Source organism: Pararge aegeria, chromosome 20, assembly GCF_905163445.1.
Source record: "Pararge aegeria chromosome 20, ilParAegt1.1, whole genome shotgun sequence".
Classification (NCBI taxonomy): domain Eukaryota; kingdom Metazoa; phylum Arthropoda; class Insecta; order Lepidoptera; family Nymphalidae; genus Pararge; species Pararge aegeria.
The window spans coordinates 13747288-13767633 of record NC_053199.1 but is presented as its reverse complement, the minus strand read 5'-3'; the positions used below and the strand labels follow the sequence as shown (position 1 = coordinate 13767633).

General features: G+C 34.7%; 1 protein-coding gene across 1 annotated transcript in view; it reads right to left on the bottom strand.

Annotated features, from left to right (window-relative positions):
• LOC120632771 (SKI family transcriptional corepressor 2) overlaps positions 1–20346 on the bottom strand; it is a 34467-nt gene that overhangs the window by 553 nt on the left and 13568 nt on the right. Inside the window, exon 8 of the mRNA XM_039902767.1 lies at positions 2904–3051. Within this exon, the coding sequence (XP_039758701.1) occupies positions 2904–3051 (148 nt within the window). The remainder of the gene's footprint in view (positions 1–2903; positions 3052–20346) is intronic.

The window sequence follows — 20346 nt, the reverse complement described above, 5'->3', positions numbered from 1 at the left end:
AAACCCCTTTGGAACTATTTTTGCGTTTTACAAATATGTAAGCGCTTAAACCCGCTAAGTTAAACAAAAGGTTGTAATGGTAAGTTTAGGCCATAAACTCCAATTTCATGAGAGAGGAGGCGTGTGCTCAACATCGAAGCGTTAATAGCTTAATGTGATGATGATGATGATACTTAAACGTAGCTATTACTCGAAAATGTATACACCTACACTTCATTTGATTATAAAACAGCTTTTATGTAGATAAAACACACCTACCTATAAAGTTTAAAAATTAAAATCACCTGTTTTATATGATGTATGGCATGCCATTTAAAACTAACTACAGTTTTAAAATTAGTTTAATTAATTAGTAGTAGCGTTGTTTTTCAATATATATAAGTAACTAGCTGTTGCCCGCGACTTCGTCTGCTTTTGATTTTGTTTTTAAAGTATTCAGTATCGTTAAGCCTTAAATGAGTATAGTAGTATATATATGTATAACATGTGACTGTCAATTAATTAAAGACAAATAATTTGCAATAAAATAAAATTGCGACTATAATTAAAGATCTAAGCTATCCTATCTCTTAAGTTGGAGCAGACTGCTCACGGTGTGCCAATTTAATTTAAAATCGGTTAAGTAGTTTAGGAGTCCATCGCGGACAAACATCGAGACAGGAGATTTATATATATTAAGATATGCTAGCCTATTTAATACATAATAACGCCGATCACCGATGCAGTCAAAAATCAAGTCATTCTAGAATTTATACTGTAGAAGTATGTTGTATGATGTATCATCATCATACAAACTCATTACCGGTCCACTACAGAGCACGGGTCTCCTACAATGAGGAGGGGTTGAGGCCATAGTCCACCACGCTGGCCCGTTGTGGATCGGTGGTAGAAGAAGATTCATACTATTATATATTATACTCTTAATTATTATGGATACAGGATAAAATAATATTAAAAATTAATTTAGAATTTAAAAAAAAACTCCTGACACACAATCAGTGGCGTGCACTTCATAAATGCACAAAAGCACTGCATACCAAAATTATTTTATATAACTCGTATTGGAGGTAAAAAATTCCATTTAATACCAGATTCCTGCTTTATGCATACCCTGGCCTAAGGCCATATGCACGCTACTGCACACAATGTATTAGAATCTAAATAAAAAAAGTATGAAAAATATATTTTAATAGTGGCGGCCATCTTGGATGTGAATTTTGTCACATTGCATAGGGACTCCTGAAAATACGTCCTGTGACTGTACATAATATGTCATAACAAGTAGGTAATTATCTAAGTATACCTAGACTTAAGAAATGAATAATGGAAAAATTGCGATAATTGTATGCATTAATCCTAGTGTAGGTGTCTGAGCTTTTAATCTTTGAGATCTTGAGAGATAACTGAACGCTGCATTTGTTAGCTTTATGAAAAGTCACGTTTTAATATTTTATAAGCAGTCTAACTTTTCACTTATGGGCATGGTACCCAAAATGCTGGCGCTATTGCCACTTTGAATTGCTAGACTTAGCCGTTGGCTAAATTAGTGCCAGCTCTTTGTACGTCAAGACCAATTTTTAGGACACGATGCTATTAAATCTGCTGAATATGATTTTCTTTTTTCCTAATTCAAACGTTGCCTGGCAGAGATCGCTATTAAGCGATAAGGCCGCCTTTTGTATTCTACTTCGTTCGATATGTTTCTATTTTTATTATATTATACATATGTTAATGTTATGGTATACAAATAAAGAGTATGATGAAATTTGGTATTAAGATGCCTTAGGTCTTAAAAATTAGTTAATAAAATTCAGTTTTTCGCTTAGTCCTGCTTTCACGCAATTACTTCCACATTAATAATTTTATTAGGGAAGAATGGATATTTAACCTACTTATAAATAGTATCCAATTGCGTGAGAAACCGCGGTCACTTCTAGTTCCATACAATATTGATCCTCATTCGTCTTTAAATTGAGATTAACAGTTGAATACGCACTGATGAGTCGATAAACAAACTTGCAAATATTCAACATTCGTATAATTAAAAGGGCTTCAGAATTTGACGGCACTCGACCTCAATCGACCCGTCGCGTCACCTAGGAGCCTAATCCCCATTTAATTGCGGTGTTGAACGTAACGACCAATTAGGAACGCCTCAGCAGTAAACATGATTACATAATTCAACAGATACGGTGTTTATGTTCGTTAAATCAATACATGTTTATAGACTACTAGATATTTTTCGCGCTTCTCGTTTGCGATTATGACGGTTTTTTAACAAATCATTTAGGAACCGTTTGATTTCGTGGCATAATCTATACTTATAATAAAACTTTAGCTGGAAGATTTCTGAACATTTAATTTATTTCGAAAATTTTAACCGGGAGATTTATAATCGATACTGAGTCCAAAACAGATTTTTTATTTAATTTTTGTCTGTCTGTCTGTCTGTCCGGGCATCACGAGAAATCTACTGAACGGATTTAAATAAAATTTGGCATAGAGGTAGCTGGTATTCCGGGTCAACATAAAGGATACTTTTTATCCCGATAAACAATAAGTTTCCTTCGGGAAACGGGATGAAATTTTTTATCAATTTTACTTCATAGCTCCGTTAAATTTGAACCGATTTTTCATAATTCTTTTTTTATTTGAAATTGAAATACTATTAAGCATGTATTGTCTCATTTGGATGGAGATCTGAAAAATATTGTCGGAGATAAAGGACATAACACTTCACAGATAATATCAAGTCGCCAAAAAAATAAAACCACGGCATATAAATAACATCAATAACGCTGAAGGAGTTGTTGACTTTGACTTTGTGGATTGGCGAACTCGGATCATGCTATATTTATACTATAAAATACAGGATAAAATTACAACCTTTTACAGATCCTTACCACGATCATGCATGTAATGCAAGGGTGGACGTAGGTCAGGGAGGCGCCAGGGTTCCCGGTCCTCCTCCCTCTCGATCTTCGGCACGAGCCCACTCCAGCAGTCATCAGGGCGGGGAGTGGGTGCCGAGCGACACGGCCAGGAACATCTCTGGAATATAAAGGTTACCGATTTCAAAAGATATATCATCAACATCATCATCTTTTGTTTTCCTTATCCTAAGGTTGCCTGGAAGAAATCGCTACGAAGCGATAAGGCCGCTTTTGTATACTGCTTCTGTCTGTTTTTTTTTATTCTTCTAGATATAGATATCTATAATCTTCACCCGCTCGAGAAGAGAATAGAAGAGAATGAATACGGAGAGAAATAAATGATTTAATATATTATGAGACTTAAATTAAAAATGTAATGATGTAAGTTTATTGTTTAAATAAAATAAAGCAAAATCTAGCCCGGCGAAGACGGCTGGGTACGCTAGTTATTCATAAAATATTCATCAGTCATCTTAGTACCCATAACACACGGTACGCTTATTTTAGGGCTAGATGGCGATCTGTGTATTGTCGTAGAATATTTATTTATTTGTTATTTATTTATTCAAGGGCTAACTTGTAGCAGAATAAATAAAATTAAAAAGTCGCCTCGTACGGCACCCGCATGTAAAAGAGGATTGGTGACAACTGTATTCTGATCGTCCGTCACCACACGGCACAAAATAAAATAAATAAAAAATAAAACTTCTAAAAACATTCAAAGTTTGGTATTCTTATAAAAAAAACTGGTGTAATTTTAAAAATTATTTTTTCAATTTACATAGTAACAATATCTTAAAAGAACTATCTGATCAGTCTTAGCTCCTTTTATTGCTTACAAAAAATGGTAATCGTTAAAGGAAGAATCGAAATCGCATTGTTAGTTGATTCATATGCTATAGGTTAACGAAGAACATTTCTAACATTTTTTATTTAGTCCTAGCACTGAATTCCTCGTAAATGTCGCAGCAATTATGTATAGCTAAGCCATGAATCAGGGGATTGCTGCTGTCCGCTGAGGAGTTCCGTCCTCTACCTCCAACCACATTCATCAGATCTACACCAAGTTTATGAAAAAGTACAAAAATAATTATTTAAATCGGTTATAATTTGTCGGAGTTGTGGTGTAAAATCGTCAAACACTTTGATCCCCTCTTCCAAAGGAACTGAGCTTAATGTCGGGATAAAAAGTATCCTATGTTACTTTTAATACTTCCAAGAATATGTGTACAAAGTTTCATGAGGATCGGTTAAGTGTGTTTAGCCTGAAAGCGTAACAATCAAACTTACATTGACATTTATAATATTAGTAGGGATAGGGATTTTCAACTGTTGGTTTTCCAATTAAAGAAAAATAAAATAAAATACATAAAATCAAAAGAGATAAAAAAGCAAAAACGCTGACGTGTCATAAGGTCGTGTGTAGTTCGATTACCGTCACGAGAGCGATCCGATTTTGCGCTATCAGATTTGACACGAACCGGCGATTAACGTAATAACTCCCGATGTTCGCTATCGGCTATCACTTAACTAATAACTTTAAAGCAATCACCTCTATTTACAAAGCTCCCCAAAGTGTCATCGCCGGTTAAAAACGAATTTTTCTATCATAAAAAAGAATTCAAATTCAAAAATTTAAAATTCATTTATTTCAAGTAGGCCTAATATAAGCACTTTTGAAACGTCAAGTCTGTCTGTTTGTAGTGAATCTACCACCGGTTCGGAAGGCAGATTCTACTGAGAAGAAGCCGGCAAGAAACTCAGCAGTTGCTCTTTTCCAACATCAACAGTTTACATTTTACATTTGAACATTCATTTTCCTATCTTGTGAGAGATGAAAGTGGAGCCGGATACTTCCAAGCAACCTTGTCATTAAGAAATTCATCAATTGTATCATAATAAATTATAATAATCATCACACTTTAAATTTAAGGCAAAATTAAATAATTTTTTAGTAATTGTCTAAATGAATTTGTGTAAATTAAAATTTGCATGTCATAGATTTTGACTAAAAATGTATCAATTATATAATTGATAACAATTAAGATTAGGTATTATTTATATATACAAATAAATAAATAATTTATATACTACGACGACGCACACATCGCCATCTAGCCCCAAAGTAAGCGTAGCTTGTGTTATGGGTATTGAGATGACTTATGAATATTTTTATGAATAATATACATAAACACTTATAATATACATATAAAAACCCAGACACTGAAAAATATTCATGCTCATAACACAAACATTTTCCACTTGTGGGAATCGAACCCACGGCCCACTCAGAAAGCAGGGTCGCTGCAAACAGCGCCAATCGGCTGTCTATATTAATATAAGTTAATGTTTAAATTTTGCATGTTGATGTATTAGCAGAATATGTTGGAACTTTATATCCTAAACACCAATAACTCACCCATATTTAGCAAAATAAATATTTAATTTCATATACCTACAATGTTTTATGCAAATAAAAGAATTGAATTGAATACCATATACCTGCACAGTTTTATATAAACGAGATTTATATCGATGCGTACGCAATAAACACCTACGGGTAAATTAAGAAATGTTTGACTTTGACGTTGATCGACCGTTTACCGTGTAATTAGCATTTTTAAATAAGTACTGATATTGATACAAAAAAAAATCAAATAAAACCACGAGGTGGTTTTGTAAATAAAGTTGCAAGAATATTAACAAAAAATTTCAAACTGTTAAGAATAATATTAATAATAAATTCTTTTTTAGGGCAAATAAACACCCACATGTTAAATGTATAAACAAAATTACAGTAAAGATAAACAAATAAATATGATAAAAGTAATTAAAAAAATTGCAATTACAATTTTTATTTATAATACCTTTGAAACAATACAGGAAATACGCAAGAAAAAGGAATAAATAAATAAAATATATAAAAATACAGTTGTGTACAAAGGGGGTATATTGCAAAAGCTATTTTCGCTTACAGACAACTTTGTGAAAGTATTGAAAACATAAAAGCGGAACAGTGCAAACAATAGAACATAAACACGCGAAAAGAAAAAAAAGAAATAAATAGACATTATATATTTATAATAAATAAATATAACATACAATGTGATAATAAATTAAAAATATCAAATCGAACTCCACATATAAATGTCAGTGTGTTATGTTAGAAACACAAAGTTTGAGAGCCACTGGCCCGCGTTAAGCTTTACAGATAGTGATATAACGGACAAAGCTCGCAGTAATTATTGTTGTTTAATTTTAAAAGCCATCGAGTTACAGTCTAGACTTGATAAACTAACAGACATGGCCTTAATAACAAGTATCGATATAGGTAATTAAAAGAAAATCGAGTGCCAAATTCTTTTCGACTTATCGTATTTACACAGTACAGCGACCTTCCATACTAATATTATGAATGCGAAACGTGTCTGTTTGCCTGTTTGCTACCTATGTTCGGCGCAACAGTTAAGCCAATCTTGATGAAATTTGTCTCACTTGTAGCTTGCATCCTGGATATGAACATAGGATAACATTAATCCCGGGAAAAATTACTTTTATTATTTTGTTTATTTTTAAACAAAACTTTATTGCATATACATGGAAACAATAAATGGTACAAGCAAGAAGTGTGTGCAAAAGCGGTCTTATTGCAATAGTAATTCAAAACATGAAAGCAAGACAGTGCAAATAATAATAAAATCACAGATAACAGAATAAAAAGACATTTTATATTTATAGTAGATAAATATAACATACCTACTTTATTATTATATAACATACACATAAAAGAATTTATAAAATAAATAAACATATGTTATAAACAGACCCGTTACCCGCAGGATTAAAAAAAAATAACAATTGTTACGTAATATGGTTTGAGCTCTTAATTTATCTGAGTTAATTTTTACATAGATAATATATTAATCATGCTGGACGGCCATATAATAAATTTTATCCGTGTAAAATAAAGGTATCCTTCCGTTTTTACCCAAAATTAACGCGGACGAAGTTTCGGGCAACAGCTAGTACTGATTTTTTTAAAGGTTTTTTAGTAGTTTGCTAATCTGTGTAAAGCCAGAAGAAAAAAAACACCCCCGCGATCCTCAGTTGGCAGATCCCGGGATCTGCCTCCTGAGGATGAGGATCGTGGGGGGTGTTTTTTTGCAACGGACGGGTAAACAACATTAATAACTCTAATTTTTTTTGTCTTTTTTCTTTCCCATAACGAAAAGACAAAGGTATATCACCGTAAAGCCATGTCTTTCGTTTTTAATAATAAGTAATGTCTCATATGATTGTAAGGCATAAAGCCATGTCTTTAGTGTTCAATATTCGTGATCTAATAGCACGGCGTAAAGCTCTCACCTAACCTAAAAACATTAACAATGTTCCAAATATCAAAAATCAAAAAAGTATTTTTTTAAATTCCTTCTGCGCAAAGCCTTCCTTCTTCTCAACAGACAACCACATTCTCACTGTTTGATGCTTGGTATCGGTATGAATTAAAAAAAAAACATCCGTAAGTATTTTAAAATAAGAACATTGTCAGTCGCTTCACAACCGTTGTGGTTGCGAAGCGATTGCGACGGCCAAAACTGTAAAAAATTGGTTATTTGTATTCCCGCCATTTTTCTTCTTTAACATTAAAGAATATATTCAAGTGGATCTTAATAAATGCACTAAGTATACAAAATGTGACACAGACTACTACAATAAATAATTTAATTAATACTTAGTTTATTTGTACATAGATACTCAGCAATGAATAATATAAGGTTATTAGGACTGGTTGTTTTAATGTTAGGAGTAACCTAACTGTTTCAGAATCTTTTTAAGACGATTCGTATCATGGGCGTAGAAAAGGGCTTTTATGCAACTGTTGATATCTAGGTATTAAAACACATATGTGAAACTACTATCGCCCACATTCGTGTTTAAATACCCCTTATTATACAACATCGCTCGGAGAAACGATGGACGTTGGGGTCTTAAGGTGCTGGAATGGCGACTCCGTACCGGTAAAGGCAGGGTAGGCCGGCCCCTAACGAGGTGGACAGATGACATCAGGCGAGTCACTTGGAGCCGCTGGAGGCAAGCGGCCTAGGACCGTGTATTGTGGAACTCCCTACAAAAGACCTATGTCCAGCTGTGGACGTCGATTGGTTGAAATGATTATGATGATAAATAAATAAATAAAAATACTAAGACAATAAACACATCGCCATCTAGCCCCAAAGTAAGCGTAGCTTCTTTTATGGGTACTAAGTTGACTGATGTATATTTTTAATGAGTAATATACATAAATACTTATAAACACGCAGACACTGAAAACAGTCATGTTCATCACACGAACATTTTCCAGTTGTGGGAATCGAACCCACGGCCTTCGACTTAGAAAGCAGGGTCGCTGCCCACTGCGCCAGTCGGTCGTTAAAGATGATGATACAACAGTTGCATAAATAACTATCAGTAATGTCTCCCATGACCCTAAAGTAAATACCTAGTAAATACGCGACTTATCTTATGTCTGTACACACGTGTAGCAAATAACTTCGCAGTGCTACGTTCATAGTTCTACGATTATTTAACTCTACAGCAATCTCATAAACTATTCAACATCCGTTCCGTGTAATTATTTAGGCAGCAGCGGCGTGTCGGCTGTCGCGCAACCGACTCTTTATTCAATCAATAAATAAATCGTATTAACATTAGGGTTGCCACACTAGGTACCCAGAATTTTTTGAATGGCGTAGCTCTAAAACGATTATATGGGAATTTATAATTACTGAGTATTCTCTGGTCTGCTCTGGTGAGTGGTAGGAGGCTTGGGACGTGGCTAGTTACCACCCTACCGACAAAGACGTGCTGCGAAGGTATTAAGCGTTGCGGTACGATGTCGTGTAGCTACCGATTATGGATATAGGTTTAATATAACTGCTATACTCATATCATTCAAGTACGCCATTCGAAAACGATAAAGGCGGGCAGTTTGTGTATAAAGCGGTAACGCAGAAGTACTAGGGTCAAGAGAGTAGCGTCTGAAAGTTCTAACAAAAGTCCAAGTCCAATAGAAGACGTCTGTATTCAAAATGTTGATCCCGACCATCTCACACTTGGCAGCCCTAATTTACTCATAAGTTCCGTAATTATTATTGGACCATACACGCGATTTATTTAATGTAGATAACGCTGTACTTACTAGTATTTTTTTTTATAACAATTTTTTTATACAAATTGATATGGCGTTCTATGAAGTATTCCTTATTACTGCAGTAAGATACTTTGGTGTGGGTGAGATTTTTTCACCAATCATAAATGAAAATCATTAATGTGCCCCAAAATAAAGTACTTACGGAAAAATAAACAAAATCAACGAAAAAATAATAATATTTATTTATAATTTTACATCAACTGTTTGATAACAACTGACCTACTGTGTTGCCTACTAAAAAAAATATTTACCCATTTTTGTATTTCGTTATAACTCATAAAAGTTTTTATTATGTAAGATTTTATTTATTGCTTGTAGCACAAAACAAGAATCCTCATAAAATACATAAAGATCGTACCCAGAACGATTTGCTGGGTTCCTTGCCAGGTCTTCTCGTTAGAATCTGCCTTCCGAACCGATGGTAGTCACTTCAAACAGAATGAGTTGACGTTTCAAAAGTGCTCACAAACAAGGCCTGCTTGAAAAAAATTCAATTAGAATTTTGACTATAAACAGACTATAAACAGAAGTACTTAATTCATTCATTGATTGGTTTAAAATACGTGCGACGCATTAAAGTATTTAAGTATAGCAAAATTTACGCATTGTTGCTTTACCCAAAAATATCATTATAGTTTGAATAGCAGAATTAATGTTCCGCACACGGCGCAACCAATAAAAATGGGGCGAAATGTCATCGGAATGAGCACGATAAATAACAACCTTAGTAAATGCCACCTCGACATTTGTCATCATTTTGGATATATTGTGTCCACCAGAAATGACTGTGCCATTGAAATTGTAGGTTTCACGTATCGCCCTTAATGTTGTTTAAAGATTGTTTTTGTTTTTGAACGCTCCTATCTCAGGAACTAAAATCAACTTTCGGCTAACCCGCATTTGAGCAGCATGAAGGGTCCAAACTCTACATCGCCGCTTTATCTACCATACGACTTACCCGTAAAAAACGAATTATTTTAATATATCACCAAGCCAGTACCACTGATTTAGTGTAACCGTCAAAAAACAATTCTACGTTTTTGAGTTTATTTTTTTATATATTTTTGCAAGTTGACAACTTTCAGTATTAAATTAAAGGTTTTTAAACCCTGACGAAAAAACGACTAGGTGTAATAAGTTGTCGTGTCCGTATAGGTGTCTGCCTATCTATCTGTGACATCGTATTTCTCGAACGAATAAACGGATTTTGATTTTGTTTTTTTTTTGTTTGAAAGGTGTATTAATCGCAAGTACTCCTATATGTTTAAAGAAATCTTAGTTAGTAAATGAAATATACACGCGTTGGTATGCAGAAGACATGTTTGTATATTCTGCGTGCGTATAAAAAAAGGTTGTTTCGGAACGTTGTGGGCCCAAGGTGCTAGAATGGCACCCCGCAGAGACAAGTAAACTATGACGTCAATCGGTTAGGGTAATGATGATGAAACAACACACATTCTAGCCCTGAAGTAAGCGTAGCTTGTGTTATAGGTTCGAAAATGACTGATGACTATTTTAATAAATAATATACACAATTACTCATAATGTACATATAAACACCCAGAAACTAGGAAACATTCATGTTCATCACACAATCATTTTCCAGTTTTGATGTTCCAGTAATCGCACCCGCGGCCTTCAGAAAGCAGGGTCGCTGCCCACTACGCCAATCGTCCGTTATTTTGGAGTTTGAACAGCCTAGATAGTAAAGTAAATGTTTTTATTGAAGTAAGCGCCCTAAATGCAAGCGATTATCAGCGATTAAACAATTATTAACCTGGCAACCCCAACCCTTCCTTTGAAGGGATTAACCGGGGGTCCTCTAAAGCGTTGATTACTACCGGTTTCGAACCTTGCAGTTCGACGCCTTTCATTCGCTGTAGCATTAATTATTATAGATCGTTAGCAGGTAGACTAGCGGTGATAGCGTAGTGGGTAGGAGCTCGACTTCACTTTTAGGGGGCCGAGTTCGAATCCCAGTACGCACCTCTTACTTGTCCTCCTCTAAACTCTAAGTTATGTGCGTTTTAAGCAATTAAAATTTAACTTGCTTCAACGGTGAAGGAAACATCGTGAGGAACCATACATGCCTGAGAGTTCTACATAATGTTCTCAAAGGTATGTGGAGTCCACCAATCCGTACTGAGCCAGCGTGGTGGCCTGCGGCATAAAACCCTTTTCATTGTGGGAGGAGAGCTTTTACTGTAGTGGGCCGGTAATTGTTTGATATGATAATGATGGTGTTAGCAGGTAAAGACAACATCTACGTTACATACATTTTTAAGGTTTAGTGGGAGGCTTTGGCCGTGGCTAGTTTCTACCCTACCAACAAAGAGGTGCCGCTAAGCGATTTAGCGTTCCGCAGGGTGATTACGTATCTTGCGACAGCAATGCGACAGGCGTAAATCTTGCAATCACTGCTGTCAAACGTGACTTTTGTTTATTTATTGTATGGAAAAGTGACGTATGACAGCAGTGATTGCAAGATTTACGCCTGTCGCATTGCTGTCGCTAGATACGTAATCACCCTGCCGGTTTGATGTCGCGTAGAAACAGATTGGTCAAAGTCAAAGTCAAATATTTCTTTATTCAAATCTCAATTAAGCGCATAGATGGCACTTCTGATGCGAATGTACGTTACGTAAAAAATGTGTAGGTACGTAATAGTGAGATATTGGCGATAACTACATTCTTTAACCTAGAAGCCCTGGCCCAAAAAAACATAGCCGGGTGCTATTTTTGTTATCATCATCACACATTGCCATTTAAAACTATTTAAAATTCATGCGTAGAGCAACAATTCACAAATATGCTTTGTTGTCATGTAGATAAACCTCTGTAAGATTCCCGCCCCAAGACCATTAGTCAAAGCCAAAGACCAAAGCTCCCACGAAACTAAATACCATTTTGAAATTATAAATTTATAAATTTCCCCCGCTGAGATCACATGTGAAGCTTGAAGCTACATTCAATCAAAGAAGATTGCCGGACGTAGTATGGGATTTGGTTTCACATATATAAGGTGCCTTCATGGAATTTATCTCATTTTGAAGGGTTTAATAATTACAATACATTACCAAAAACATTAAAACTCGAGTTCGCCGGTTTTCAGAGTTACAGGCAAATGAAGTTCGTGAATTAAGGTTATTTTTGAAACGTGCGATTACTGTACCTACCTTGATTGATGGTACTGTTCACAATATGTATTTTTCGTTTTGTTTTTGCGTACACAAGTGACGTACCTCTTTTGATTTGAAATAATAGAACCACTAATTTATTTAATTAATTTTTTTTTTTAAATGTAAGGCTTGGGATTTTAGAGGTTTTTCTTTAAAAATAAAAACATAATTTTTAATACCAATTTGAGTGACGCACCAAACGAAACCCTGTCCGGCATTCTCCTTTCATTTTTGCAATATTGGAGGGTCACTAACTGTATAAACACTGCTATAGGTAACAAACAATTATCTTAATATCTCCGTAGCCGCGAGCCATAACATGGCTTTAAGCCGATTCCGATCTAGACTGCCCGGCTTTACGAGATTTAGATATTTTAAGCCCCTTTAGATAGGTATTTGCTGATGCTAAGTGATTAAAAAGTGGTTATAGCTTAGTGGCAAGGACTTCAGCATACCTTTCGAGGGACAAAATTCGATGATTTTTGATTTTTGTGTTTTCAGTGTTAGTTTTGCCGGTATATAAACTATACTATGATCGTCTCCAGCTCTACTAGTATAGGTAGAAGACATTGTTCTCCCCTGACAGAGGAAAACATTATTATCGTTTATATGAACAATATATATATATTTATATATATATATATATAATAATTATATGTGTAATATTAGAATATATCACATGTAGACATAAACCGCCTTTACACATAAACTAGTTTTTTAATTTTATCTATTCTGTTTATTTTTGTATATTTCTTTTGTGTTTCTTTTATTGCACATAAAGAATTTAATAATAATATGTTTCCTACAGTTTTTCTACTCTCCTAGTATTGACGCACGTTTGAAAATATCATCAAAACATAATCTATATATATATAATGAAAATGGTCTTCGTTTGAGGCTCAATCACGCCTAAACCACTGATCGTATCGACATGAAACTACCACCATTCGATGCGAAATTTTTCCTAGATGGTTTATGGCTATCTATTTTTTGAATTCCAACATTCCTTCATTTTTTTATTGCTGTTTTACTTTTATGAACATTTATCCCGCTAATAAAAACAAAAGATAAGCATTTTCTCTTGATTCTTTTGTTTTCATGGATTTCAACAGAGTGTATTAAACGGATTATGGTTTTTTACATTCAGCTAAGAATCTACTCACGGCTGGACCAATTGGGCTTTTTTTTATCTTCAGAATTGTCAGGAGAAAGTTTTGTATGTAAGAACATTTTAAAAAAGCCCGATAAAAAGTTAAAAATTTCGATGATAATCGAAGAATTCCCATCTATATAGTCACTCACCACGAAATCTCGGGAACCATAAGACTTAGAAACGTGAAACTTGGTAGGAATATTACTTATGCTATGTAGAGGTCAGTTATGAATAGATTTTAAGAAATTCATTCCCCAAAGGGGATTGCGGGGGCGTTAACTATGAATAATTCCCGTTTTTAAACTATAGCTCCTATAGACTTCAAATTTGGTAGGAATCTTCTGTAAGAGGTGTAGAAATAGGCTATGAACAAATTTTACGATAGCTCACCCCACAGGGGGTTGCGGGGGTGGGTATTAACAATTAATATTTTTAATTTTCCAGCTAAAATTTGGAGCTTGTAGGAGACAAGCTCCAAATTTTGTAGGAATTTTCTATAAGTGATGTAAAAATGATTTATGAACAAATTTTACGATATCCCACCCCAAAGAAGATTGCGGGGGCGTTAACAATGAAAATTTTCAATTTCCAAGCGATAGCTCCTATGGACTCCAAATTTAGTGAGAGTGTTCTATATGTAATATAAAAATGATCTTCGAGCGGATTTTACAATGAATCACCTCCAATAAGGTTCGCGGGGGTGGGTGTTAACAATAAAAAATTTCAATTTCGAAATATAGGTTCTAAAAATTCTAAATATGGTAGGAATCTTTTATTATTCATATAAAGAACATCTCAAAATGGATTTCAATAAAGTCTACTTCCGACAGGAATTGCGGGGGTGGGTGTTAAAATCTAAAATTTTTATTTCTAACCTGTAACTTCTACAGACTCCAAATTTGGTGGGGATCTTCGTGTATGTAGGGATATTCGTGTATTTCCTTACAACAATCGTCTTTTTGGCAGCGGAGAAAAAGTCATTGAGAGGTTTCAAAAACTTAACTTTACATGTAGCTATCCAATCAACGGACTAAGAATTTTACATTCATTTTACTTTTGCAGACTACATAACCGACGAATTCTTTCATTGCGGGATCGCGGAAATGTAACAGATTAAAATGAATGCATTTTCCAAGCACATGAGATGTGGAAAAGAAATTTAGTTACTTATTCCAATAGAATTCATAAAAAACATGCACAATTAATTTTCTATAAAAAATTGATGTCACGGAGAAAATTTTAGTTAACAGAAAATTCGTCGCACTTGAACCTAGACAGATTTCAACTTCACATATGAGTCTTGCAATGACTTTAACTTAAACTTTCAATGCTCATTTCAAATTTTTTTCTTCATGTCAATTATTAATTTTTGGAAGAAAGGCACGGAAATGTTATAATGATTGCACATTGAAAGTTACAATATTAGTGAGAAAAATCACCTGGATGAAAGATACAGGCTAAATCGATGGAATTTGGAATTTGAGTAAGTCTAAACAATATCGATGCTTACAGTTCTATCCGCGGGGCCTATTTATGTTCATACAAAAATAAAAAAAAAGGAGAATAATAAAAATATGAAAAAAATAAATAAAAATGAAACATAAAATGTAATTTATTTCCTTTTTCAATTCGCCCAGCGAAGCGGGCTGGAAACGGCTAGTATATGCATAATATTAAAGGTAACTAGGTAACTTACTTTATTTTTTTAAATTACCCCAGTATTATTGTTCCCGGGCATTCTAAAACCTAAAAATTAACAAAATAAATTTTGTTAATTTTTGTTAATTTTGTTAATTTTGTTAAAAATAAGTTTCAGAAAACAGTGTTACACAAGAGTGAGCCGCCGCGCCGTGTTGTTTGCACTCTTTGTAGGACCCTTGCTTATTTTTTAGATATAAAATTTATTAATCACCAATAGAAAATGCCTTTATTACTTTTTGTACTATTTCAAAACTAATAAAAAGTTTCTGTATATTTTACTATTAAGGACTAGACTAAAAAAGTGCCAGGAAGCAGATATTTACAAACCGATTTTTTTAAATATTGAACAGCAATATTGTCTCCCTATTACGTCAAATAACAGAACACTTTTACTAAAACAAACAACTTCAATGAAAACATATTAATATCAGGAACTTTCATCACAATCAAATTATTTATTGTTCGGTGCTCCACCCGTCGAGCATTAATGACAGTTAGATGTTATCTTTGTTTAATACTCACACACATGTAGTGGAATAAAAAAGCTGTAAGTATTCCAGCCACTGCATAGAAGCCGTTCCTACACTTGATTAATGTAGTTTCAAGGTTTTTCGTACTTTCACAGAAGAAAACAAAAAAGAAAATGTTGTTCCTTTCCTGTTTTTTAAGACTAATCGTTATTAATACTAATAGTATATTAGTATACTAATAATATAACGAATGGGAAAGTGTGTTTGTTTGTATTTTTGTCCTTCCCTTACGTCCTCACGAAGCAGGCTACCAACTTGATTATATATTTATTGTATTATAATGCAAGAAGCATGCTAGCGAGTTTATCGGTTTATAAAACTCCCGTTTCTATGATAAATAGTACCCATCTTTTCGATACTTTTATCCCGGATAAGCAGTCTAGGATCAATCTCCAGGATACGTTCTGGAGCTACCATAGTGCTAAATTGTCAAGATCGGTAACAAAGAAATAAACAAACACAAACACTAAATAGAAAGGGAAAAAGTAATTTAAGGATTTTAAGAATGATAATAATAAAACTTTACGCTGAAAATGGCTAATACTTTTAACGCTCAGTAAAACAACACTCGAATTAAGTTAAGCACTTTTGAAAGCGATTATAATATCGCCTCGTGGCCTGTTCAAACTGGGGCGCGCGCGCAAACATGGGCGGGCGGGCGGCGATTTACTAAATTAAAACAACCGGCCTCCCACAGCTTCGCTTTGTAAACATAATTGTTTTAATAGATTCCTCTTCGCCCCGACATTACTATGTAAAGTGAACGCGAAACGAGTAGTCCTATTTGAACACGAGGCGTATGGTTGCGCAGTATAAAAGGACTGAGTACAGTGTTACCTGCGCAAACCATCGTCATCATCAAATCAACCGATTTACGTCCACTGCTGGACAAAGTTATTTGGTAAGGCCTCCGTAAGAGCTTGCCACACTTCCTTCCTTCCTATTATAGGTCATCCTCTTTCAGCTAAGCAGCGCTCTTTCTTACTGTATGGGTATAGATATGATAAAATAGAAATGGGTTCCACCAATTCGCACTGGGTTGTTTGATACATATACCCGTAGAAAAGTATATATCTATATATACATAAATAGATCTATACTAATCAATAATTAAATAAGTAATAAATCATGACCATCATCATATCAACCGATAGACTTCCACTGCTGGCTGCATATGTCTTTTGTAGGGAGTTCCATATTCCACGGTCCTGTGCCGATTGTTTCTAGCGGCTCCCAGCGATTCGTTTGATGTCGTCCTTCCACCTCGTTGGGGGCCGACCAACATTGCGTCACCATTCCAACACCTTGGAACCCCAACGTTCATCACTTCTCCGAGCTATGTGCCCGCCCATTGCCACTCCAGCTTCGCGACTCGTTGAACTATGTCGGTAACTCTAGTTATTCTACGGATCTCCTTCATCCTTCATTTCTGATTTGATCGCGTAGAGATACTGATAACATAGCTCTTTCTATCGCTCGTTGAGTGATTCTGAGCCTTCTTATGAGGCCCATAGTTAGCGACAATACACTTTTTTTTTTTTTTTTTATAAATATACTACGACAATACACACATCGCCATCTAGCCCCAAAGTAAGCGTAGCTTGTGTTATGGGTACTAAGATAGCTGTTGAATATTTTTATGAATATAATACATAAATACTTATAATATACATATAAACACCCAGACACTGAAAAACATTCATGCTCATCTCACCCACCAACCCACGGCCTTGGACTCAGAAAGCAGGGTCGCTGCAAACTTTGAGAACATTATGGAGAAATCTCAGGTTTCCTCACGATGTTTTCCTTCACCGTTGCAGTGAGTAATATTTATGATTGCTTAAAACATAACTTATATAAGTTTGAAGTGCGTGCTGGGATTCGAACTCGGCCCCCCGAATGTGAAATCGGAGTCTTACCCACTATCACCGCTTGTACTTACCGCTATTTATTTTAGTTGCAATGATGTGTTCCGGTCATAAAGGCGTACGTATATTATGTTTCAAGAATATAAAAAAAATAAGTGTGTTTTTAAGTTAGCCTTTGACTGCTATGTCATCTGGTGGTAAGTGATCATGCAGTCTAAGATATTACCGGGCTAGCCTTTTACTGAGTATGGCAGTTATATTTAACCTATACCTCTAATCGGTTTATACGCGACCTCATACCGAAACGCTAAATCGCGATAAATAAAAATTCAGAAACAATAAATTCCAGAATCTTCCCCTGCCGGGAAACGAACCCGGGACCTCCAACTTAAAACCACATCGCTCACCGCTACGCTAGGGAGGTCGACTAATAATAACAACGACCTAAATAAATAAAAAGAAGTTTTCGTTATGTAAGTGTGTTACAATTATTTCTTTCATAATTTCGCAAAAACGCAACAAAAAGGTTGTTTACACTTGACATTATAAGACAAGTAAGGAAAAATAGACTTTATGTACTCATACCATTTCCTTCGTTTTAAAAGTTTTAAACTATACAATTCCCAACCGACCCCAGAATACAAACGCCCCCAATCACAAAGACGAATCGCCTAATCCTCAAAACGCACGTTAAAGACAAACACAACATACTGAGGCCTTTCAACAGGCGCCTCACGTAGCTAATCGAGTAATCGGTATCGCTTCACACGATACATTTGTACGGCTCGATGTTTTATAATACGTCCCAAACTTGTTCGGGCCCAATGGGAAACAACGGTATTCTTTTTGCAATCACTACCATAAAATACAATCCAGCTAAGTTAGAGACTCCCGCAACCAGGGTTCTGTACCTGATTGCCAAGTGTGAGATTTCTATCAACAATTACTTATCCGTTAACTATAATTTATATGTCATCGAGGCAGCGCCATCTAGCGACAGTACGGTTTCCCAGTACCTATTAACTAGAGGCGATATAATATAAATTAAAGTATGAGAAAAAACGGTATTCTTTTAAAACTACCCCCATAAAATACAATCCAACTACAGAGGCGGACTCTCGTAACCAGCGGCTGTACCTGAGTACAAAATATGAGATTTCTACCAAGGTTTACTTAATCGATCGCGTGAACGTTAACTACGATTTTTAAGGTAGCGAAGCAGCTCCATTTAGCGACAGTACGGTTTCCCAGTACCTATTATAACTAGAGGCACCTGCGATATCATATAAATCATAGTACAAGAAACAACGGTATTCTGTATGCAACTACCCCCATAAAACTGTTCTGTATGTGTCTGTGTCTGTGTCTGTGTTCTGTATCCAACTATAGAGTCAGAATCTTTTAACCTACGCTTCGGATTTATTTTCTGCAATACATACAGTGATTCAAGATGAAGTTTTATATGCAATATACACGCATATTATAGCAGAGACGAGCAAAGAAATTCAAAGATTTGTAATGTTATGTCGTAACAAACCTATTTTTGCACGCTTAAATTGCAAACGAGATAGATTAAATAAAAGTACTACGGTCTTAAACAGATTAATTAAAAAGTCAGCGATGGTTTATCTCCAAAGTATAACTCACAGTAAAGATTTTTATTTATTTAACATTTTACAAAAATATTATTAGTTTCAAATACGTTGTGATTTTTATGCGGATAAAATTTGGGTTTTATACCAGTCGTAAAATCTAAACGATAGGTCCAATTTAAATAATTTAAAAAGGAATTCACAGATTCATAATCAATCTTAACAATCATCGTTATATTTCAGCCAATTTGCGGAAAAACATAATTTATTAAACTCTAAAACCTTCCTTATGAATCACTCTGTATAATAATAAAAACCTAATGAAAATCCGTTCCGTAGTATTTGAGTTCTTTGCGCCCAGACAGACAGACGTGAAAGGTGACTATGTTTTATAATACGTAAGGGATATTTTCAAAACTGACTATTATTTATCATTTGCGCGTCAAAACATACTCGCAAAATATACAAACTCTGCAATTTTATAGTATTAAAGATTTTTAACTAAGATGTTCGTGGTTAATCAACATTTCTTAAATATAGTTCAACGGGTACCTACCACGATAATATTTTTGGATTTGTCGTTATTTCGACCCAGTTGCATGGATCGTGGTCACGACGGGACTCACTCGGGTGGGTCGAAATATCGACAAATCCAAAAAAAAAACTATGATTAAGAAATGTTTACAGTATTAGTTGCAATTTACTATTGATTACAATTTAGAAATAATATGCTTACAGAAATAACTGTGACATTTTTAGTACTTCTTTGACCTCATTCAAAAAACATGTCAAACATTTACTTACATAACTTAAATTAATTTATTTTCCGTTTTAATTTTATATTATCATATTCATTGTATAGTATTGCAGGTTTTCAGTTTTATATTTTGCTTTATTTGATTAGCTTTTAGATTATCTAAATTAAGCATGCTGTGGTCATTTCTAGAAGGTTTCAATCTCTGTCTTTCTCTTGCTTTATAATTTATGTTATTCTCATGATAACGTCATTGGTTGTTGCCAGTTTAATGATCCAATTAAAAAATAAAAAAAAAAAAAAAAAAAAACTAAACAAATCTGTCTTTCAAGAACAGACGACAAAACTTTTTCGTTGGCACGTGTCCGTGAGTGTTGCGATACAAATACCTACAAGCTAACCTCGGATACACCACAGTGATTTAT